We start from the raw sequence: 23,160 nt of genomic DNA on the forward strand, positions 1-23,160 counted from the left end.
GATGGGGAAGCTACAGCTAGAGCTGGAAAACACGAATTAAACGTTTCAAGAAGTATAAAAAACAACTTTAAAAGTTACTTGTGTGACGGTTACAGCTTACGCCGGCATGTATTAGTATCCTACAGGTAAGTTATCAGCACATACTGCGTGTGGAAGGGTTTTTTGCCCCTCGAGCGCATGAGTAGAAATTATAAAAAAGGAAGCTAACGTTTTTTCTTTTTGCTAACAAGCTAATGTTTATCTTACCGTTCACCCCCACCACCTCCTCTTCCAGAGAAGCAGCAGCTTTGGCAGTACGTCTTTCTTACTGCGATAGGAATTACAGCCAGTTTCGGAGGATGTCAGCCCCCAGCAACTCGCTTCAACAGCCGAGGGTGAGACGCAGCAATGCTGGCTCCCCTGGCTCGTTCAACAACAGCAGCAGCTGCCGTTTGCACCCCATCCGTGCCACCGTGCCCTACCAGCTCCTGCGTGCGGGTCAGAGCAGCCCGACGCGGGCACAGACCCTCTACGGAGCAACCACGAACAGCCGGGGCTCGAGTCCCCCTTCCAGCCCGACACTCAGTCCAGGAAGTGCAAATGCTAAGCAAAGACTGTCCCCAGAAAATAAGGACTCATCCTGTCCCCCAGACTCTCCAGTTTCCAGAGGTAAAAACGCCTTTTCAACTATTTGTATTACAAAGTCCAAGAATTGCCATATCAAGGTGCTGTTGTCAGCTGTTATCTTGTCATTGTAACTTTTTTTGTTACATTAATTGGTGTACGGTTATATTTCCCTTGTGCAGAAAAATAGGTCATATATCATATTTTAGAAATGTTTCTGTTATTCGGGAACAGGTTGATTGCAGAAGGTTGGTGCATTAACTATTTAGCCCATTGTCCATTTACACAATTAAGCACTCATAATGTGGATGGAGTGCACTTCAGGCCGGTAGCAGTATCTCTTTTAAGGCCAGAACTGATTTAGCTTCTTCTCTGTAAACCCTCTGTTTTTATGTACAAAACACACACCTAACCACACACTATCGGGCGACTGAGACAAGAAATGCCATGTCACAACATGTTGTTGTCCATTCTTGCCTTTCCATTATACCTTTTCTAGTAGCACTAACTGGTATACAGTTATACGATTACATTTGAAATATGCAGAAAATAGTTCAAATGTCATATTTGAGGTGGTACTCTTTAAGTCTGTAACAAGGCTGGCTCTTCATTTGCAGAAGGTTGCTGCATTAACTAGTTAGCCCATTGTCCAATCACACAATTAGGCACTCATAAAGGGAATAGAGTGCACTATTGGCTCTCTTATTTCCTATGGACTTTTGACAGGAGAGAGGGGGAGGAGAGAATTGGCAGAAAGACATGCTTTCAGTTGTAAAAGCGGCCACGTCAGTCCCAGTAGAGCAGTGCTGAGCTAATGTGGTCAGGTGTTGCCTATTCAGACATCGCTCCATACATACAGCATAGAGCACTCAGCATATTCAGACCATATGCTGAGCCTCACCATGTTGCCCTGCACATGGCTACCAGAGGCAAGTGCTACGTCGTTTCATGCCAGGCTCAGCTGCTCCCTGGAAGCGTTTTGAAGGAGGACATGAAAGCCCACGCAGCCCTGAGTGCGTATTTTGCAGTATTTCGGTAAATCTTCTTTATGTGACAGCTTCTCCTGCCAAATATCGACACTGCGGAAGGTTTTTAAGACCGGTAGCAGTATTCTTTGGTAGGCCAGAACTGCATTTTTTGCATTTTCTTCCCTTAACCCTGTGTTTTTATGTACAAAACACACACATAACCACACACTGTCTTGCAAGTGTTTGAGGCACATTGTGATATGGATGTGTCTGAATACAGCCTGTCTTTCCAGTATCTGGAAACAAAAACAGACTCTAGTTCTGCTAACCTCCGTGAGTATTTCTGCCTCTGCATCAGTTCCCATGAGAAGCACTAGGTGTTCTCACCACGATACTGTTCTGTACTTAATGAGATTAAGTCACGTATTGCCACATGCTACACAACTGCATCAATTCTACCTTCATCAGTCACCTTTAATTGCTTCTCCCTGTTACCAAAATGGCAGCTCTCTTGTCTCAGTGAAGCATGGTGGTTATTGTGGAGTTGTGTGTGGAATTTTATGTTAGTGACGTGCTTCACATTCCTCAGTTCTTTGAATGAGATGACCTCCAACCTTGACCAGTGTACCATGCAAGGCAGGAAACGAAGTCTGTTCCACAACAACTGAGCATGCAGACTTACCAGGCACAACGAATTTTATCCGTGTTTGGCTAGCCGATGGTGTTCATTTCCCACCCCGGTGGCATGCCACGCATACCTCAGTCCTCTGAAAGAGACTAACCTCTAACCCAGACCAGTGTCCCATGTCAGTGGTGATGATGGAGACTTGAACCTCCTTCATTGTGTGACTTCACAGTCCAAACATGCATGAGAGGCCTCATGACGACTATGATCATATCAGTGTGGGGTTGGCAGCTACTAGCAAAAAATGCTGATTGTCATAAATCTCTTCAGGAGAAAACAACAATGCAAGCACAATTCAGCCATCTTTTTAGTGCAGCCCAGCTTGATGTGACTGAAGTAGTAGGCTTTGCACTTTGTAATTTCACATTCATTGTAGTACTTTGAACCCACTCACCGACATAATGCCTGCCATTTGGTGGGAAATTCATTCCAAAGTGCCTTACAGTACCATTAATGTTCAAGCCAGACAAATCCACAGGAATGGACTGCACTGGTGTTCAAACACCAGTTAAGATCATAGTCTGGTTATAAAGCACAGCATCAATAGTATTATATTCGACATTATGACCTTTTAGGTTCACCAGCATGACATAATTCATTTACCACACTGTCCTAACAATGAAAGTCCCACTCACTGTCAAAGTGCCAGCTGTGCTGAAACAGGCCTGATTCATTGTCTCCCATTCAAACTGCAGAGTAGGACCAAATGTGAAAATGAGTGTGTTGTCCAAATAAGTAGACTCTGATGGATATGTGCTGTTTTTTCTGTTGTTTTTACCAGCCTGCATGTACATAGCTGTCAGTGTATCAACTTGTATTACACTGTTACATTTGCTCATTGTTCCCTTCTGATTTATACAATTAGGAGTTGTTATCACTTAAAGCATACCTCCTTCATCCATGGACATACATTCAAATTAGACTAAGCTAGCTTGTGGTGGGAGGAACCCACTGGACTGGTTGAGTGATGCTAATAATGCTAACACCCCATTTCCTGACCAGCTGAGGGACAGATGCTGTAACTCATAACATTTAAAGAGCATGACCCGGATTTAATGTCATCATTCATCATTTATATGGTATGAAAAACAGACCCCGCTGAAATTACGGCTTGCAATTCTCACAGTTATGAGCTTGAGCACTAATGTGGAACATTATTGGAAAAAGAACTGCAGGGTGGCCTTTGGTTAAAGAGATTCCCCCATAACTGTGCAATCAGTGAATGATATGTTATATAAACGCACAGTATCATAAGTATTTACATAATCAATAATCATACCGGTTATATTAGTAATAAATACCCATACTTTGGCATGTTATAAGTAGTATTCTAAGTCATTTCAGGATGCAGAATTCAGGAGTACTACCGCACCTCTTATTTACAATGACTAAGCTTTCACAGTCTTCAGAGTGAAGTCGACTGATATAGAATTTTTGACCGTTACAGTACCGATGTTAGACGAGAAAAAATCTGTTATTACGATTGATATAGTGAATATTTCAGTTGGAAAGAAAAAATAAATTTTCTAAGGGGATTGCTTATAGATTTTGCAAAGTTATGACTGTGCAAAGGTCAGAATTTTGCTTTTTTAACCTAATTATGCAGCATTACTATACACTGGCAACAATTCCTGTGCAAAACACCATCTGTTCAGCTGTGAAACTATGAAAAACGTTGTTTTTTGCATTATATGCCCTGTAAATACAGTCCTCGTAACAGCACAAACAAAAAAATATATATACTGCAGTAACAAAATATCGGGCCTGTTATCGGCCTGTATTGGTCTATAAAATTGGCAGACTAATATATTGATCTCACTATACTTAAAGGGGGGGTATTATGCTATTTTCAAGCTTCATATTTCACTCTGTGATACCTGTGGAGTAGCTTAGCATAATTCACAGTTAAATAAACTCATCATTTTTTTCCACACTGGTGCTCTGTGCAGGCCCTCATACAGCCTCTGCCTGAAACGACTCAGTCAGCTCTGTCCCTTTAAGAAACCCCGCCCCTACAAGCCCACTTTCTTCTGATTGGCCAGCTCTCCGAAGCCTGCTGAGGCTGTGATGTCACAAAGTGCAGCATGTAGAAAAAAAACAATTCTGAAACCTGGCGTTCACAGCAGCCTGAGCTCTTTAAGAGTAGGCATTTCCATGAGTTGCATTTTTACCGTCATTGTGTGAGAAATTTGGGCAGTTACAGTGAAGTTGAATTTAATTAACTATGTCCAAATCCATGCGCAGTATAGTCAGTACAGTATAGTTGTTTTACACTATATATCTTTTAAGTGACACTTAAGCCTCACCAGGCTCAGCATTAGCATAAACAAAAAATCTAGTTCCGTTTTCTTGGACTTTTCTGAGACTAAAGCTAAATTATTGTGATTTCCCTTTCAGCCTTGTGGAAACCTACAGGAAACCCTTCTGCTATGGTTTACTTATTCGGACCACATGTTTGTTTTCACATTTGCCCCTGCTCCACAGTTAATAAACCACCCATTTATCCCTTGACATGAGAGAGAGACTTTTCACGGCCTGATGACCGTCCAGCAAAGGAAAGTTCTTATTAATACCTGAAAATATTCCATTTAAATATCACATATACCACTCACTTGCCCCAGAAATCAGCAGATGGGACTGCTTTGATGTCTTGGCTTCTTTCACACTGTTTCTTTTTTTCTCATCAGGAGATTATTGTAGTCTGGCTAGTGGGGGAGACGATGGAAAATAACCACAATCCCGGTTCTGAGAGCACTGGCTTTGGCCTATATCAATATTGATGGAAATTTAGCCTGCTTCCTTTGTCTACAATGCTTCAGGGAATTTTACTGTAGCCCAGTAAGCTTACTTAGGCAATACCTTTGGGTGGGTAGGCTTGTGTATTCTACGGACAAAGAACAACAATGAATGGCTGTGTAGTTCTGCTAGGAGAGGGGTGCCTCATGTCGATAGTTTAGTCTGTGTGTGTTAGTTTGTGTGTTCATGTTGGAAAGGCCTCACTCTTGGCCTACGCAGACATGGAAAAGAGTAAATGAGCATGTTTCCTGACTATCATGCTATTCCTTTATTCTCTTTTTTATGGTAATAAAGAGGCTTTCATTTGCTGTAAGTAATCACACAAAGTGTAATTGAGTCTTTTAAAAAATGTAACCCAGATCTTCCTACAGTATCATGCTATTCTCAAGCTAATGTACTTTTTTTTGTTTTATTTTTCTCTCTTTCTTTTGCTTTACTGCGTGTCACTGCAGGAATGTTGAGTGGATGCAGGCAGTATTGATGTGCATTGTGTTGTGGTTGTTTATGAGTTCTTATGTGGGTGGTGTGTGCTTAACTGCACTGGCTCACAGCAGACTGCTCTCATAACATCAGATACTCCTGCTCAGTCATTTACATTTGCTTCAGGCCTCTGCACTCAAGCCTGCTGTTTGCCCTGCACCAATACTTATAAGATTAGAAAAATAGTGCACGCTCAGAAAACAAGAAGAGATTGCATGCAAGGTCTTGTCTCAGTAAAACACTGTTAATGTCAGTAGTTAACCGAGATGAGGGTTGATTATAATTTTCTGAGATCTGTCTGTCTTTTTTTAACCAGGGACCTGAGCAACAACTCATTCTGTAACTGACTGAAATATATTCCATCCAGTTCCTTTTTGAACTGTAAGACTTTGATTGCGCAATTGTTATTTGTTTCAGGTGAAATATGTAAACCATTAAGAGTTGTGTACCACTCAAAATATGCCCCCAGTCCTTGGCTACGCATTTGCACTGAGAGATCTATTACACACTGACATTTTAGAGCTGTATTTTGAACCAGTGTTATTGAAACAATCAGGAAAGTTGGCACATTGAATGTCAAAGATGCCTCAGGGGGTCGGGGAGTATTGCTCACTAATTACTTGTTGTGACGCCTTCATGGGTGTGTGTGTTTTTTTGTGTGCCTCATCCTATTTCTTTACTCTGTCCCAATTCACAGCAGAAAGGTCCAAGTTACAAGTTCGGACTTCCAGTGCCATCCGGCGGACATCTTCTCTGGACGCCATCACAGGTCCATACCTCACAGGCCAGTGGCCTCGGGACTTCCATGGACCATACCCTTCCTGTATGAAAGACAAAGCCACACAGGTACGTACCTTTCAGAATAATGGCAGAAAAATAAAACGCAGTTTCGCTCAGTGCCTTTTGGAGGACGCTGGCCGCTTCTCACATGGGCCCTGGAGGGAGCTTGCTAAACTATATTTCCTCAAACTAGGACGCCCGCCTCCGATGTCATGTCTCCTTCAAAATGGTCAGGTTTGAAATGTAGACTGCAGACCTGAAGATTTTTTAGACGATCCTCGTCGTGTTTTGGATATTGTATTGCCTGCAGCGAAACGGTAGTATTTTACTCCATCGTCTCTCGCTGAGCCGTTCCTTTCAGAGGGAGGGGCGCAATGCATGCTGGGTGTTGTAAGAATGTAGAATGGGCAAAACCACGAGCTGTTCGTACAACTTTCTCCACAGATATGGCGCCAATTTCAAATATGATTGCTTCTATTGATTACAGAGAACACCAGCTTTGACTGACAGTGGCTTTTACCAGGGTCAAATTTCTCCTTTAATGTTCCGTAACATAGAAACACGGGATTCCCCCAGATAATGTAATTTGTATTTTGACCTCCCATTTTTAATTATTTTAGCTTCGTTTTTCAGCTTCATTTTTGTCTTTTTGGAGTGGTGGATGGGTCTTAATACTATAATATCCATTAGCCTCGGCTGCTCAAGATTTGATAAGGCACCACTAGTTTTTTTATGAATGCATCAGACCTGTTTTTGTGCTACATATTACGGACCCGACGCAGTACATGTCCAGGAGTAAAAAGACCCGTCCGAGCCGCCATGATTGTTTAATGACAAACCTTGAAATTAAAATTGAAATGTTTCCTGCCAAAATGCCAAATGGAAGTCATAGTGAGCTGCTACCCTGACATTGTATATACAGGGAATATATAAATGAACCACATGTTTTCCACTGCAGGCGTTTGTCTTGTACTGATGATGAACTTAGCCTAAGAAGTGCTCCAACTGTGAGTCACGTGGCATTGTCTATAGAAAGAAATGAATGGGTTTTTTACTTCTCTGAACAAAATGACCCTTTAAACATTTTTACAACACACATATTCAGTACATCATGATTATGTGCAGCAGCAACAGATGGCTAAAAGCGGCTGTTTCTAAAAATTTAACTACAGTCTTGTGTAGATGGCTTGATAACACTAATCTTCAAAGACATGGGGGTTCCCTGGAAGCCTAGTGGTTTAGGTGCATACCGTAACTGCAGCATGCACAGTAAAAAAACAAAACAAAACGAAATTAAACATCTCAGAGGTAACAGGAAGAGGTGCTACATCACATACCAAACACAAAGCGCAGAATGTCATCTCCTTGTGACCAAGTTAAACTCAAGACGACATGTCACAGCTATCTGATTCAGCTCAGCAGATGAATATGGTTGATTGATAATCAGAGAAGCATGTTGCAACGTCAGGGGACAAAGGAAAATCTTAGGAGTTTTACAAGTTGGGAAAAGTGGTTGCATGGCTTTTTCACTCGTATTAAGGAAGTGATGTGTGACAAAAATCTCACTGCAATAGAAAAAAGCAGGCTTTTAAAATAATGGGATGCAAATGTTTTAACCAACATGACTCACACTGAGTTGAAGTTAGTTTTAAAGTTTGACAAAAGCAAAAATACCTTAAAATATGGTTGTATTATTTAAAGGCTGTATTGCCCACAATGAGGCCAGAAAGAATGGGGAAATGCCTAAATTCAACACCCACTTTAACATTTTTTCTACAAAGGAATTCTAAATAATTATTGGTTTCTGTCATAGTGGTTAGTAAAGGAGACAAATTTACAAGCTGTGGCCAAAGATTTTGTAGTAGTAACGTGGTGGCTGTCCGGGAGTGTGTTGCCAATACAGGCCTAAAAGCCTTTGCTGTAAACATTCAGAAATTCCCTCACGGCACTGCTTTCTTTTATTCATTCTAACACTTCATTAGACGTATGCATGGATTTCACGTCGAGCCATAATAGCGGTCACACATGATCACCCATTAATCTTGCCATGTGACTGATAGCCATATGCTGTTTTCTCTAAATTTTTCATTTTGAGTGATTTGGGTTCGTGCTAAGAAAGAATATTGACTATGTATGATCATGACGAGGGCTGCTCCCTCTTTGCTTACTGAAGCCTTTCATGTTTCTGAATGAAGACCGCCAAGCCTCATTTACATGGGCTTCATCCCTTTAACCCCTCATTTGCCTCGCAATGCTTTGTGTGTAGGCTGAGGAAGTGGTGAGAGGGCTCTGCAAGAATTCTTCAAGTGGCTGTATGCAGAGTAAACACCTCTAATTGCAGGGTTCCTGTGCAGCCCTGGAAAAACTGGACGAGTATGGAAAATCAATTTTGATAATAATCAGGTCTTGAAAAATGTTATTGCAAAAGAAATGTCTAGGCACGTATACACTGTATCTTTTAGACCTAATGTGTTTTTGGCCACATGGTGATATTTGCCTGTGCTACACAGTGACATGGCCTCGACTACATTTCCTAGACATTATAAGGAAAGTTCTGATTGAAGGCAGACTAAAATGAAAATCCAGTTTAGAGATTTATGTCTGTCAGTGCTGTGGAAATTCTAGATGGAAAACATTTGGCTGTGTCGTAATGATGTGGGAGAGAGTGACACACTTGACAGTCCTTGAGCGATTAAATGCACAAACTCCCCCAAGGATAGTCAGAGACCACTTCCTGTTAACAAGCTATGCCTGGGCCCAGCTCTTTTTATAAGACAACAACAGCAGAGAGCAGCAGACAAAAGGTCCTTGGCCTCTTTTGTTGTGCTTTGCACAAGTTCAAGACAGCCTCTCCTTTGAGCTGTAATATAGCCTCGCATGGAGGTGAAGTTGTTTGCACCTGTCCCCCAGGCTAAGGCTGAGGCGGGGAGAAATCCCACTGCTTACCACCTGGCCCTCGTGGCTGCACGGCCCGCCTGCTCTTTGTGTGGGAGTTGAGGAGCAGAGGGCCCATACATATGCTAATCACTGTTCCGGGATAGGTCTGTGTGCCCTAGGCCCTGTGGTTACAGAACACAGAGAACGTCTGTATGAAGATTAGGGCCCTGACACACCAAGCCGACCTCAAAGAACGAGCACCGACAAAGGCAGTCCGATCAAACAGTTTGCGTCGCCTCACGTCTTCTGCTAGAAGTTGAACACAACACAAAGATTACAGGCGATGTGAAGCTGATCCCTGTGCATAGCATGTACACATGTGGCTGAGTTACAGGAAATAGCTAATCAGCAGTTTGTATTTGTAATCTGGAAAACAAAACAACAACTAGCCTACTGTTTTTCACACCACTGTTAATCTACTTAAACACATTACAGGCCACAAATATGAATTGAGAATAGGTCAGTTCAGAACTAACACTGGCATTTTTAACTTTGCTTTGCCAGCAGCTGGCAATTTAACCAGTGTTGCCAAACAGAGGTTGCCCACAAATGCCAGGGATCCAACTTTTGGTTTGTGTGCTAAAGTCTTTAAGTAACCACACCACTATTCCTACTTTAGTGCTGTATGATATAGTATGTGGTGCACCGTCTTGCTTTCTATACGCCTAATGTAATGTGTATGTTGTAGATTACAGGTTCCCAAACTTTTCAGATCATGCACCATTATGCACCAAACCAAATTTAACAAGCAACACTTCCCACCAAAGATATGACAATGAGCCAACTCACTTGAAATATTGATAATAGTAAAAAAAAAAAAAGCAGTTTTAGTGTTTAGTTTTAGTGAGCTCATCAAAATCATTTAAACATATTTTTACATTATTGCAGTGTATGCTAATATTTAAGCAATATCACATGAAAGGGTGTGATGTTATACTGAATATCATCCCGACTGTGATTTGGTCGTAGGCCACGAGGCCGCAGATAATCTCAGCCGTGATGATATTCAGTATAACATCATGACCTCGAGTGTGATATTGCTTTTATACAACAGTTAAACAAGTGGCAAATAGTATTTTTATACAACAGTTATAATCAACAACAGATTGTTTTTTGCTCCAAAAACTCAACTAGTTCCACAACTTAACTGAAAAGGGACTGTTGTTGCCAAGCAACCCAAACATTCTCCTGCGTTCTGTGTCTACAGGTTACCACAGATCACCTATGTTGTATGATGTATATTTATATGTCTGATGTAATTTATAAAGCAACCAGTGAAAGAAGAGTCTGCTGTGTGATTCAGAGGTACTAGCTTGATTAATGCAGACATACACGATCTGCTGTATTGTTATTAACAGTATTCAGAACACCTGGCTGAGGCGGAGTGATACACGCAGTGAAAAGTCCCACTGATGTTGTTCTCTATATCGCCACTCATGGAATGCCTCAGATTACTGTTGTATAAAACATTATTGCATTTGTCTGTAATATAATTGAATGAAACTATATTTTTCTCTTTTATGGGTGAGACATGTGGTACATATATTACAGTTTATTAGTTCACTTGAATGAAGTTTGAAGCAAGAACAAATAACAATCATCTTGAAGATACTTATCTGCTTTCTGGAATGCTCTGAGTTTCAGACACGCATGTGATAACAGATACACAAGTCAACTACCAAATCAAAATGTATGTTCTCCTCATCTCTAAACCACACCAAATGATAGCAGTGCCACTCCGCTCACATGTCTCGGCATGCAATCTAAACAAACCAGCACAAATTCCACTGCAGTTCTATTGAAGCCCAGTCATTATTTCCTGCTTTGGAACAGAGCTGGATTCTTGAGGATGTTGTCTGCATGTAACCCTTTGGGTGGGAATCATAATGGGAAGCAAGCTGCAGGCTAGTTTTATCTTCACATTATCAGGCTTAACACCTGGCACACAAGTCTGAAAAGCACACAGCTCAGGCCGGAAGTTCAAGAGCTAGCATGATAAAAGGGCCTCTGAGGTAAATAAAGGTGGGTGTTCTTGTTTACAGACAATTTGTGCAAGGGGGGACAGAGTCAATCAAGACAGATAGCCTGCAGTAATTTTTAACTGTCTTGGGACAGTGGGAGTATCCACAGACATACCTGGGGGAGTTTTATAGAGTTTTAACGAAGATGGCCAGCGGGTTCCCTGCATGACACCTGTGACCTGCTGATACCTGTAATTAAAGTAATTCGATTTCTTTAGCGTTTGGGAATAAATTTATAAAACCACAGGATGATATTTGTTGAAATGCCGGCTATATGCAAAAAAAATAGTGTTCTAGCTGCAGGCTGAATTCTCACCTCAGTTGTCCTTGTAAACTGTTTAACATCTTTTTTTGCATGTGTACTGAAAGTTGTTGTCACTGAAACTCAATAAGGAAAATATCAAGTGTATTATATACTTGTAAAATAACTGAATTGAATAGCACTGAAATATAAAACCACTTTGTTTCTATTCCAATTTATTTTCTTTTGAGACTAAAATAAAATGATTGTGCTTTTTTATTGTCACCAAAAATGCACGACTTAAATCCTATACATATCACTCACTGCCAAATTAAAGCGTTTCACATTTCACTGAGGTACAGGCAGCGAGTAGCATTCCCTTCTTGACGTCATGAAACATCTGTGAGAACTTAGTTTTTCCTCCACAGCTAAGTCCACAACTCCGTAAAGCCTCTCTGGCCTTTTAGAGGAAACTGCGTTCTGTATGAAGAGATTAGGGCTACAGCATCGAGTCTCTCAATGTTTGGCAGAGGCATCAAACAGCACAAGCCAGTCCATAGGCCATGCACGAAATGTTAATGCTAAAAGCTAGCTACACATCTGCCATCCAGCGTGGCCAAGCACAGTGGTCCCTTTTATTAGAGCACAAGCACCCATTTAATTGGCTGTCCTTTTCTGGGGGGAAACCAGCGCCAGCAATCCAGCGCAAACGGCTTCACGGGTGTTCCTCATTATTCACACTGTGATATTCCATATCATAGGGCAAGGCTTGTGCGATTGCTGGAGAGCCATAGAGGTTTTTCTGTTTGTGTGGGGTCAGGCATAAGGCAGTGTGTGGACACTGACATTTAAGATGTTTCGCACCACTGTGCTGACCATAAAACGTCAGATGTTTGAGGATTTGTTAGAGGACCAGAGGCACTGTTGATATGCATAATCAGGGGGAAGTATGTGGTTTCAGACGACCCTATGAAACATCCTCAGTCTGTTTCTGTTTTTGCATATATTTACATAACTTAACCGTTTCCTGGTTGATGCAGCAGAGGTCTAAAAGACATGCTTAGTGAAACAGAACTGCCTCTATGCTCTCTGCAAGGGAGTGTTTTGTATTTCAGATGTTTTCTCACTGGAGTACTAACAACATAAAATTTCTCTGTAGACCCATTGACCTGGTAAAGGCCAACTATGGGGTTGAATATATTGCACTTAAACACAGTAGTGTATATAGGCTAAGTAGGGAAACTAGGGGGAAACAGTTGCTAGTTAAGTTCTTGTAAATGTCACCTGTGGCTGACAAGGATGTCTTCTTGGCAGGAAACCGTTTATTATTTGGTAGTCCTGTAATTATTTCCTCGAACTGTTTGGCTTGGTATATGGGTATAAAGTTTTAAGTCCTGCCAGAGATGTATTTATCTTAACCCGTCTTACTAATGGAAGCAATCAAACATGCTATGACTTTTTGCATTTCCTGTTGAATGTAGTTCTTTCCTCGGGGATGGTGTCTCATGACTGTTCTCCTCATTTTCATTGATTCCAGATTTCCAGCTTTACTTTCGAGCACACGGCACTCATTACAGCTCGCACCCCCATCTTTCTCAACTGCCTCCCCAAACATTTTACGTTTTAGGGAATTTAGTTTACGCTCACATCCTGAGTGTCTTAACAATGAGCTGGCTCATCTGCTGTTCAGCGGCTTTATCAAGGAGATCTCATGAGGTTTTAAAAAAAGGCTTCTTCTGCTGCTTTTGTTTGATTTGAATTCATGTATATGTGGGTGTTTGTTGATACAAGTGTGATTACATGTATTGTGTTAATATTGTGTACATATCATTTATAAGAACTTATTTTTATGGGCAAAAAAATAATTCAACAGATACATATAACATATATACTTTTTATAAACAAATCTTGATGGGCATATATTCAAAAAAGCGTCTGTCAATTATCTGATGTGTAACTATCAGGCCACCCTGTCACATAAACTAATCCCAGAAGCTTTAGATGCTGGTGATGGGTCTGTGAACGCCAGGTTTCAGAGAGTTCTTTCTACACACTGCACTTGGTGACGTCACAAAGTGCAGCCTCAGCAGGCTTCGGAGAGCTGGCCAATCAGAAGAAAGCGGGCTTGTGGGGCCGGGGTTTCTTAAAGGGACAGAGCTGACTGAGTTGTTTCAGGCACAGGCTGTATGAGGCACCGAGCACCAGCGTGAGAAAAATGAGGAGTTTAATCTGTAAAATATGCTAAGCTACTCCACAGGTATCACAGAGTGAAATATGAAGAAATTAGCATTTAGCATACCCTTTAATCTTATGCTTTGGGGATGATGTAATAGAAACTTGCACGTATCAATAGCATGACTTGTGTGTTTGTGTGAGATGAAATGATGTGTAACATGTGTTTATGTGTCGGCATATATTTCTGTGTTTCAGACTCCAGGTCTCTGGATTGATGAGGGAGCAGAACAGGGAAGTCCTCACCAGCGGTCGGCCTCCTGGGGAAGCGCAGACCACCTTAAAGAGGTAATTTCACCTGTCTTAACCTCAGCTCTTCAAAGTCACAGGTTATTCTGACAACAGACACACCAGAGAGTTGATTCACATATGTAGTGTGCCGGTGTTCATTTATTTAATTTTAAAATTTAGCTTACGTCTTAGTTGCTTTTGAATATTGTAGCTGGTTTAAACTTGCAGACTCTGGAGATTGAATTTTAGTCAGTGTTATATCGTCACTTTCAGTTTCAAGACACTGTGATTGTTTCTTCGCTTAAATGTTTTTCTCCTAGATGTAAATATGTGTTTATTTCTTGATAAAAACAGATGTTTTTTGTACTACTAAAGTCTTCTTCCCAATTCGGCTTCATGTTTCACTCACTAACATTAGAACTAGATGTTACAAAAATGTGTCGTTAAGGCACACAAGGATTACCAGGGGAACATCTTGTTCATTCCCTTTCTATACAGCGGAATTAGTAAGTGTCTGTTTGTCCATCATAAAATGTCATGAATTATCTTTAAAAGGTGTACATAATCACCTTAGGCTTGGCTCTGTTGATTTTACAATGTTAACTTAATGGAGCAAAGAAAGCTTGTCGCTAACGTGCCCTGAATCCACAAAGAACTTTAACATCAAATTTACTCTTAAAGGAAATTAATATATATACCTATAATTGAATCAATCAACTCACATAATTGGTGTTTACCTTAGGCAGACACTGCTTGAAGAAAGGTGTCTTTTTAAGTCAGCAAGAGTTAAGTGAGAAATATGCTTTGAGGCAGTGAGAGTTTATACTTGCAAAAGCAGGAAATCAAGTTTTTGAGATAGCTACTGTGATCAAACTTACGATGTGCGCCTTAACAGTTTTTTCTGGTCTTTACTTTTCAGGGCAAAATGAACAGAGATTATGCCATAATTGTAGTTGTATATATTTTTTGATATACGTTATCAGGGTTGTAAGACAATATTAAAACACTTGAGCTTAAAGATATTTTGTTTTTGAAATGCGAATAGTTTCATGTTTATTATAGTAAGACAGTTTTCCTGAATATATTGCCTTGCTAACATCTTAACCCCTGTATTGTGATATGTATCGTATCACTGGATTCTTGCCAATACACAGCCTTAGTCGTTTTCATTTCGTCATGATAAGAGCAGTGTTAATTTCCTTAACGAAAATAATGACGAAAATTGTTCATCAACAATTTTTTAAGATGAGACGTTGACAAGCTAAAAATAGATCGTTGTTAATAAAAACTCTGACGACATGTATGTTTTATTTTTGTTCACGAGACGAGACGGGACTAAAATGTTGTGGTGAGCAGCCGGACATTCAAACTGCATATTTTCCCCCACTGTGCGTCTAATCTGTCTGTCAAAATTCAGGCAATTCATTCATGTAACTGGGTATCCCGGTTGGAGATAATGAGTATCACAAACGTGGTTGTGACCTTTCGCTGTTAACCCAGGCTTTCTGCTTGAGGCTCTGTGCACGCTCACAGAAAAAGGGGTGTTCTACACCTCTCTTGACGCTTATTATAGAGGCATTTTCGTCTGAAGACTACGGCTAAATTTAAAATAGCTGCCAAAATTAACACTGGATAAGAGGATGTCAACAAGTATATTTTTTGGGACGAAATTGGCCTATATTGGACATAGTGTTGATACCAGTACCAGACTGTCCTCAAATATTCTACAGCCAGTTCATGTTTCAAATCAAACTGTGTGTTTTATTCGTCAGGGTCTGAGGTCGGCCTAAATATTATGCTCCTTAGGGTTGGTTTCCACTCCTGTCTATCTGCTGGGTTTGGTGGCCAACCATCCGACCACATGGAGCTATTAGGTCTCCAAACTCTCCAAACCTCAGTCTAAATTTAACCTCATTCTCCCCTCTGTTTCCCATTCAGCTGCACACTTACATCTCATTATGGCCTGTTGTTTTTGAGAGACAGCGCAGGAGTTTAAGGGTGAAACAGCCATATTGTTCCCTCTTTAGTTTTCACTGAGTGAACTGATTCATCGTAGCTCGAGTTACTTAAGAGCCTTACAGCACAATAGACGTTCATATTTTTCTGTTATGGCAACAAGATCTGCGTGCCATCAATATTAAGTTCCAAAATAATAATGGCACGCAGATGTCTTCGTTTTGTTGTTAGTGTTGACCTGAAAAGACTTTAATTCAGAGCCTTTCTCCAAAGAGGTACTTTTAGGAAACTATTTCAACCTGATACCATACCATAAATAACTTACTTCACAGGTATGGAAGGCCAATACTGTAATGTATTGTGGATGGAACAAGGTTGCTTTGTTGAGCATGTGTTATGTGGTCAGGCCTTAACAATTTCTGATAGTGCTAGTTGCATAAAGTACTACAGAGTATTAGGGCCGTGGTAAAGCAAAAAAGAAAATGGAGATAATGAGAAAAAAGTCGTAATATTACCCAAATAATAAACATGCAATTTAGGCTATGGTTAGCCTACATGCTATTTTGAAGGGGAATATCAGAAGAGCAGCCGCCTGCACTAAAATGACTAAAATCACAAGTCATTTTCAAATAAAACCCCTTTCAGTGATAGTTATGACTATGTCAATACTTTTGATGTGCCGAAAGATCAAGTATTTCGGCACATCAAAAGTATTGACATATAGCTGTTTAGTGTGCTTGCGCATTACAACGTAAGAGATATTCTCGCTAGGTGTATGCTGTGCTTCCATGCTCCCGTGTGTGTTCAATAAATGCAGCTCCAGCTAAAGGTATATTAAGCCTCCAGTGCAATCATTTAGATGCTCATGATGAAGTCATACTTCACACGGTCAATAGGCTAAAATAACAACTTTATTCTCATAAAATAACAACTTAATTTTCATAGTATAACGACTTTATTGTCTTACGATTTGATTCTCTTAAAATTTCGACTTTATTCTCGTAATCTCATATTTCTTTTCCTTTAATGTGGCCCTGATACTCTGTCGTAATAAAGACACAGGATGCAAGAATTTAAGCTTTTGTTCTGAATGTAATTGGGCATAGTCTGGATGTAAACTAGGAATATCAAAATTTGGATTTTAATTGAAATTTGATCATCGAAATCAAAAGAAGGATCAGCTATTCTCTCGGTATTGTCTCCGCTCTTGCTTCAACCAGTGTTTCAACCAAAAATACAACAAATTGTGACCTTTTGAAATTGAAAGTCCAATGAAATCATAGATTTGCACAATCTCTACACCCCCATTGTGGTCGCATTGCACACAAACAATGCTAAGATTTGTAGAGAGGAAACAGGAAAAGACTGATTTAAATAAATATAGCCAAAAGAGCTGCACAACACATATTTTCAGGCAACCCCAGAGTCTTGGCCTGTACAATCAATAGCACTGCATAGCACAGAAGACCTCTATTTCTCATCCTCTGAGATTACATCGGGACATTGCCTGGACATGTCATTATGGACTGCTGTGGCCAGTCACTAAATGAACGTAGTGAACTGCATTTCACCTCCCTTAACCTCTGCAATTCCATGTGTGGGAGGACATCCACGAAAAGAGCAAGTCTCTTTGTTGACTGTGTTGCCAGGATTACAAGATCAGCACTGAAGACCACACCTTTGTCTGCATAGTACAACTGCGTCTGTTTGGCTCACAAAGGGTATCCTGTTTTTAGGCTGATACTGGGCCACATGCAGAAACACCCATTGGCCTTACTTGTTTTATCAACATACATGCATGGCTGATTATATGCACTCTACTAGCCTGCTGTCATGTTTAAATCAAGTCAGTCTTAATGGGTTCACACAGTAGTGCATGTTTTTGTGATAAAAGTGCCATATTGATTAAATTAGAACCTTCCAGAAACATAAACAGAATTGTTGGTCAGTGTTTCCCAAAGCCCACGAAGACATCTTCAGATGGCTTGTGCCATCCACATCCCAAAGAAATTAAATTTACTGACATATAAACCAGAACATATTTACATTTAAGGAGCTGAAATCGAAGGATACAACGATTCAAACCGATGAATCGCTTATCCATTAGTTTGGGATTAATTAAATATCTTGTTACATAATCCCTAACTATTCTTTACTTAAGAATTGCTTTAAAAGAAAAATATTCACTGATGGATGAAAAACCTGTTTTCCATGACGTGAAATTTTCAACAGCCACAGGCAACATGCCTTCTGTGTTTGGCAGCTGTCAGGTGCTAATGTCATCCCCTCTCTTCCTTGGGAGCCAATATGCTAATCACCTTGTAGCTTAATTCTTCTCACTGATGGTGCAAAAAACAATGTAAAAATTCACATTGACAGACATTTACAACTTGTCTGTGAGCTGTCGTTTGCTGAGGTGATGTTCCTTTTCCTCCAGCAGATTGCTAAACTGAGACTGCAGCTGCAGCGCAGCAAACAGGTCAGCCGGCAGAGCAAAGACAGGGAGCACAGCTCACTGCAGCTGTCCCAACAGGCGCAGCATGGCATTGCATGCCAACCACAGGTAAGTTATTCATGTCAATAGTCAACGGCAATGCTTTGCCAACTGAATCACCAACATGCTCTTTAAACTGAAAACATTAACCAACTCTGACTTTGGTGAAGCAAGATTTTAACCTGAAAGCAATGGCACGATAAGATAGCTTAGCAGCCAAGCAAAAATATACAAATAAAACAGGCGGTTACCAAACCATACCACAGCTGCTGAAGATAAGAGAACTGGGTATGAGTATAGCAGGGTTAAGCAAGGTGGCATTTTACATTACTCTAGTAACAGAATCAAGGAAGTTACCAGAATACTCTTTATAGTAGGTGTAGTGCATAAATGCCTGTGTATCTTTATACTTTATACATTTTATGTATTTTAGGCTTGTTTATGGTATATGTCTCACTGTATTTGGTCAAGAAGGATAGTTAGAGTCCCTACTCTGACTAGTTATGTAAAAATATGAGAGGAGAATGGGAATGTGTCTGGGCATGCCCAGTTCTCTCCTTGTTTGCTGTTCATTCATTAACAAATGCCCAGCAACGATTCAAATCAGCCACTGTGGGAAAACGATATAAACAGTGATATGCTATGCTTTTTACCAGCCTGTGCTAGATCACAATCATAGCAGTGTTTTTGTTCCCTAGAACATTTAATCCCACTTCTGTAACATGTATTTAAACTGAACGCCTCCACCCATAAGAATCTCATGAAACTGGATCAGTGACAATTCAATACAGCAAGCAGATCTTCGTGTAACACAGTATAAAGCAAATGCAGTGTTATGTGTTTTATTGCACGATTGACCCAGATTTCTTTTGTGTGTATTTCAATATCAAATACTTGACATTTACATGAGATTTTTATGTTGTTTTTCCAGTATAAGGGAACTTCGTCAGCCCTGTCAGCAATCCCAGTGCCAAAGTCCCTCATATGCAGAGTGCCGAGCAGTGTGGAGGGTATCAACCACGAGCTAGAAAACGTGTTTATCAAAGAGGACTGGGAGCAGGGGATACAGGTACGGATGTGTTCACTAACACCAGCAAAGGCTAAAAATCTGTAAATATATTTCACGTGATAAAAGTTAATTATACCTAGTTAGGTTAAATGTCAGATTCATGGTTTATTGGTCGAGCCATATGTGGAAGATTGTTATTGGCAGCCTTGTAATTGTAATTATGAGGTAACCATGTTGCAATATTGTGTCAATCAGGAGGCATACTCATTCTTCCATTCTGCTGACTTGGCATGAATGCAGTTAAAACCACAATCTGTGATCCAAGTGTAAACAAAAGCGCATCACGTTCAAAACCAAAACAGCATTGGAACCTGCCATCACTCCTAAACTGATTGACCGTCTTTAATACAGACTGAAGGGCAGCACACACAGGCAGTGCATGACGCACACCAAACACCCACACCCAAACACATTCTGCAGTGTGTCAGCTCTCCAGAGAAAGAGCACTCTTATCAAACTTGCTGTAGGTAAAATACTCCTGAAGGATTGATGGCGTTGTATAACAGTTGCTGATCATTTCTGAATCTATAAAAACATTGTTAACATAGGCAACGTGTTGATAAAGGTGGTAATGTTTGGGTGTAAAGGAGAGAAACAACTGTAAGTTCTGTCACTAAATATTGATTTATTTTTCCTTTTATATCCGTCAAGCTAATTGTACATATGCAAGAATATGCCTTGGGTTAAAAATAGCTCTTCAGGCTGTGCTCGAAATGTATTACATACACAAGAACACAGTCTTGTAAAGTCACTTACAGTATTGTGCGCGGTACAGTTCAACAGCATATATTCTCACTCACGTTGAATTAAACCACCTCGAGGCGAGGGGGACTGTAAATCTTGTCTGATGTGGGGTAGTAAACCTTGGCAGGTCTGTAAAGCTCCCTTCTTAGAAAGTCAGACACACACTCTCAGTTTAAACACACGTTCAAACACATGCACCTCTACAGATTTACAGACTGCTGTGCACCAAGCCTGTTTTTTTTTTTTAATCAGCTGTGCCCAAAGCAGAACGCTTTGCACTGCTCATCTACTGTCAAGTATTACCATCTGGCGTGGTGTTTGCTTCTCCAATTGCCCTTTAAACAGACAGACAAACACACCAGAGGTATTTTGCCTCCAGTCATTCTTAGATTTAGGATGTTATATCTGATGCTCATAACTCAGAGCGACATCATGCAGTGAGTGAGCAGGTAGCTGTTGAAAGAATTGTACAGGAATGCTTCAGTGGTTCATCTGAGTTTTCAAGGACACAAAGTGACACATGCATGATTGAATTTGACCTCTGAGTTATGATTGTCTCTAGGACACACTAGGACCATCACTGTGCCATTTAAAGCTCCTGTGAGGAAGTTTTGGTTTGTGTAGTTTTTGGCGCCCCCTGTTGACAAAGCTGTACCCCTTATCTCTTTGCTGATTTTGTCCTGTACATCTGCGGTTCCCAACCTTTCTGACTGGGAAGGGGTTCGACACGCATGCGCCTAAATCACGGTCAAACACACAGAAATACAGACGAGCCGACGAGAGGGACGGCACGATCCATATGATCCATAGTGTGATCGTAGCAGTTTATCTGAATTTATAATGTGATCCAGCAGTGAGCAGTTTCTAACCATGCAGCGCAGTGACGTGTCTTTAGAGGCACAAGGCCCTGTGTGGTTGCACACTTCACACAGCCCATTCGATGGTTCTGACTCTGCGAATGTTTGGAATGTCACAGACACCTATTGGGTTTCGCAGCCCGGTGCTGAACAACCTACGGCCCGGTACCGGACCCTGCTGTACATGCTTAAGTGGTGATTTGTAATAAAACTAATCATATCCAGCTTTCTTTAACAGTCACATGTATCACTCACTTGGAAAATGTAAACAAAGGCAGCGTGCAGTTAATCACTTCATCCGACACCCATCCCCCGCCAGCAGTTTCAGGCATTAAAAATAACTATATAGGAATAATCAGTCTCGTCGCTGATGGTCTGTTTGCTTTTGTAGGTCATACAGAGTAATCAGAATTAATTTCAGTCTGTTTCATAACCAGCAAAAAATTCCTCAAAGGAGCTTTAAGGATATGTCCACACTTGACCTCTCACCACCTCCTCCATGCTCTGACCTCACAGGCCATGGATGTGGTCGATGGACGCCGTGCTCCCTTCCCTCCGCATCACTACAGCAGCAGCGGGGAGACACGTGACACGGACACACAGGCACCTTCGAGTGGTGACTCCAGCCCGTTGCCCCGCCCCTTCAGCTCTGACCACCTCCACTCCCCTGATGGAAGCCCCTGTTCTGCCGAGGACATTGACAAAGGTGCATATTTTTTTGATAGAAACAGCCCTAGTGTTCACTTCATGAAAGTCCTCTGATTGTACACGTCAATGTTTGTTTTGGAAGTCTTGTTGATTGTATGCTTGCAAAGAGTTGTGTGAAGGTATCTGCACATGATCTGGTATATATCGCCTCAAGTGATGTAACTGGAGAGCATTACTTAAGGCTAGAGACTACAAGTTTTGAAAATGTGATAAAATTGTCAAAGCCTCAAGAAAAAGCAAGCTTCTATAGCCGCTCCTGATCTTTGCTTGAGGCTACATTAGTCAGTACTAGCATTACACACCTGAATACCTGCAATAATGCTGCCTTCCAGATAACTCTAACTCGATAACTGGGATCTCGAGAACTTACAAGTGCCAGTACAAATTTCCGGCTTCCGAACTTCCAGGGGCACAATGCCAAACGTAAATAAAAAACATGGCCGACTGTGACGAACTGATGTTTCTTTGGCAAGTCTTCCAGAATAACTTTTGTGGAGCAAAGATAACTTTCAGAGATAATTTACAGTAACCATATTATATCGGCAACAGTTGATAGATAGTTGTTTATCAATAAATGCAGGCAAATATACTGTATATAAGGTTGCTTTTCAGTTGACAGTTTACCTTTGACAATGTGCCTCTCTATGGGTGCGGCCATTGTTGCGTGAAACTCGTGAAGTCATCTGCCCTGATTTCACAAGTCGGAACTCCAAAGCAATTTTTCTAGTCGGAGGTCGGACAACTTTCCAGTTGTCTGGAACGCAGCATAAATGTGTGTGGTTGAGTTGCATTGTGGGTAATGTAGGCGAAGGTTTGGAAAATTAAGAAACATGTGTTGAGAGATAATATTCCTGATTGTGATGCATCAGTTTTGTCTGTTTTTAATTGGAAAGCAATTCTAAATATGTTGAGTACTCTATACTCACAGCAATGGCATGTATTGATGTCAATGCTACGAACAACTGTTATGTGAACTTGATTGTTTTTCCGGTAAATTGCTATCTTTGCTACGAGTATGCTTGATTTGAATCGTAATTTTGTTGGTTTAGATGTATTATATCGAGGTAAAGTTGGATGTAGTGTCGGTACAGAAACAGGTGAATCTTTCAAATGATGCATTGATCAATAACCAATGTTTTTCTTATGTTTGTCTTATTTAAACTTCAAAATCCAAACAAATATCTCCTGTTCTTCACTGTATTTCCAGATGGTGTGTGCAGTTCTCCTCTCCCCAAGTTTGCCACCTCTCCCAAACCTAACAACAGCTACATGTTCAAACGGGAGCCTCCCGAGGGCTGTGAGAAGGTCAAGGTGTTCGAGGAGATGGTGTAAGTATTTTTTCTTGTCTTTAATTTAAT

The 23,160-nt window shown here is 40.8% G+C and overlaps 1 protein-coding gene across 3 annotated transcripts in view; it reads left to right on the top strand.

Moving 5' to 3' along the window:
* The window catches only part of LOC138583834 (glucocorticoid-induced transcript 1 protein), a 25,826-nt gene continuing 2,666 nt past the window's right edge, over window positions 1-23,160 (top strand). The window contains exons 1-8 of one of the 3 annotated variants that reach the window (XM_069655842.1): window positions 1-125; window positions 275-648; window positions 6,230-6,378; window positions 13,942-14,031; window positions 18,368-18,493; window positions 19,356-19,493; window positions 21,611-21,800; window positions 23,010-23,130. In XM_069655842.1, coding sequence (XP_069511943.1) covers window positions 339-648; window positions 6,230-6,378; window positions 13,942-14,031; window positions 18,368-18,493; window positions 19,356-19,493; window positions 21,611-21,800; window positions 23,010-23,130 — 1,124 coding nt within the window. In that variant the 5' untranslated portion in view covers window positions 1-125; window positions 275-338. The remainder of the gene's footprint in view (window positions 126-274; window positions 649-6,229; window positions 6,379-13,941; window positions 14,032-18,367; window positions 18,494-19,355; window positions 19,494-21,610; window positions 21,801-23,009; window positions 23,131-23,160) is intronic. The other 2 variants (XM_069655843.1, XM_069655844.1) reach the window with 2 other exon arrangements.

This window comes from Semicossyphus pulcher, unplaced genomic scaffold (assembly GCF_022749685.1).
Source record: "Semicossyphus pulcher isolate SPU_LCO1_2020_fin unplaced genomic scaffold, fSemPul1.0.p SCAF_9, whole genome shotgun sequence".
NCBI lineage: Eukaryota > Metazoa > Chordata > Actinopteri > Labriformes > Labridae > Semicossyphus > Semicossyphus pulcher.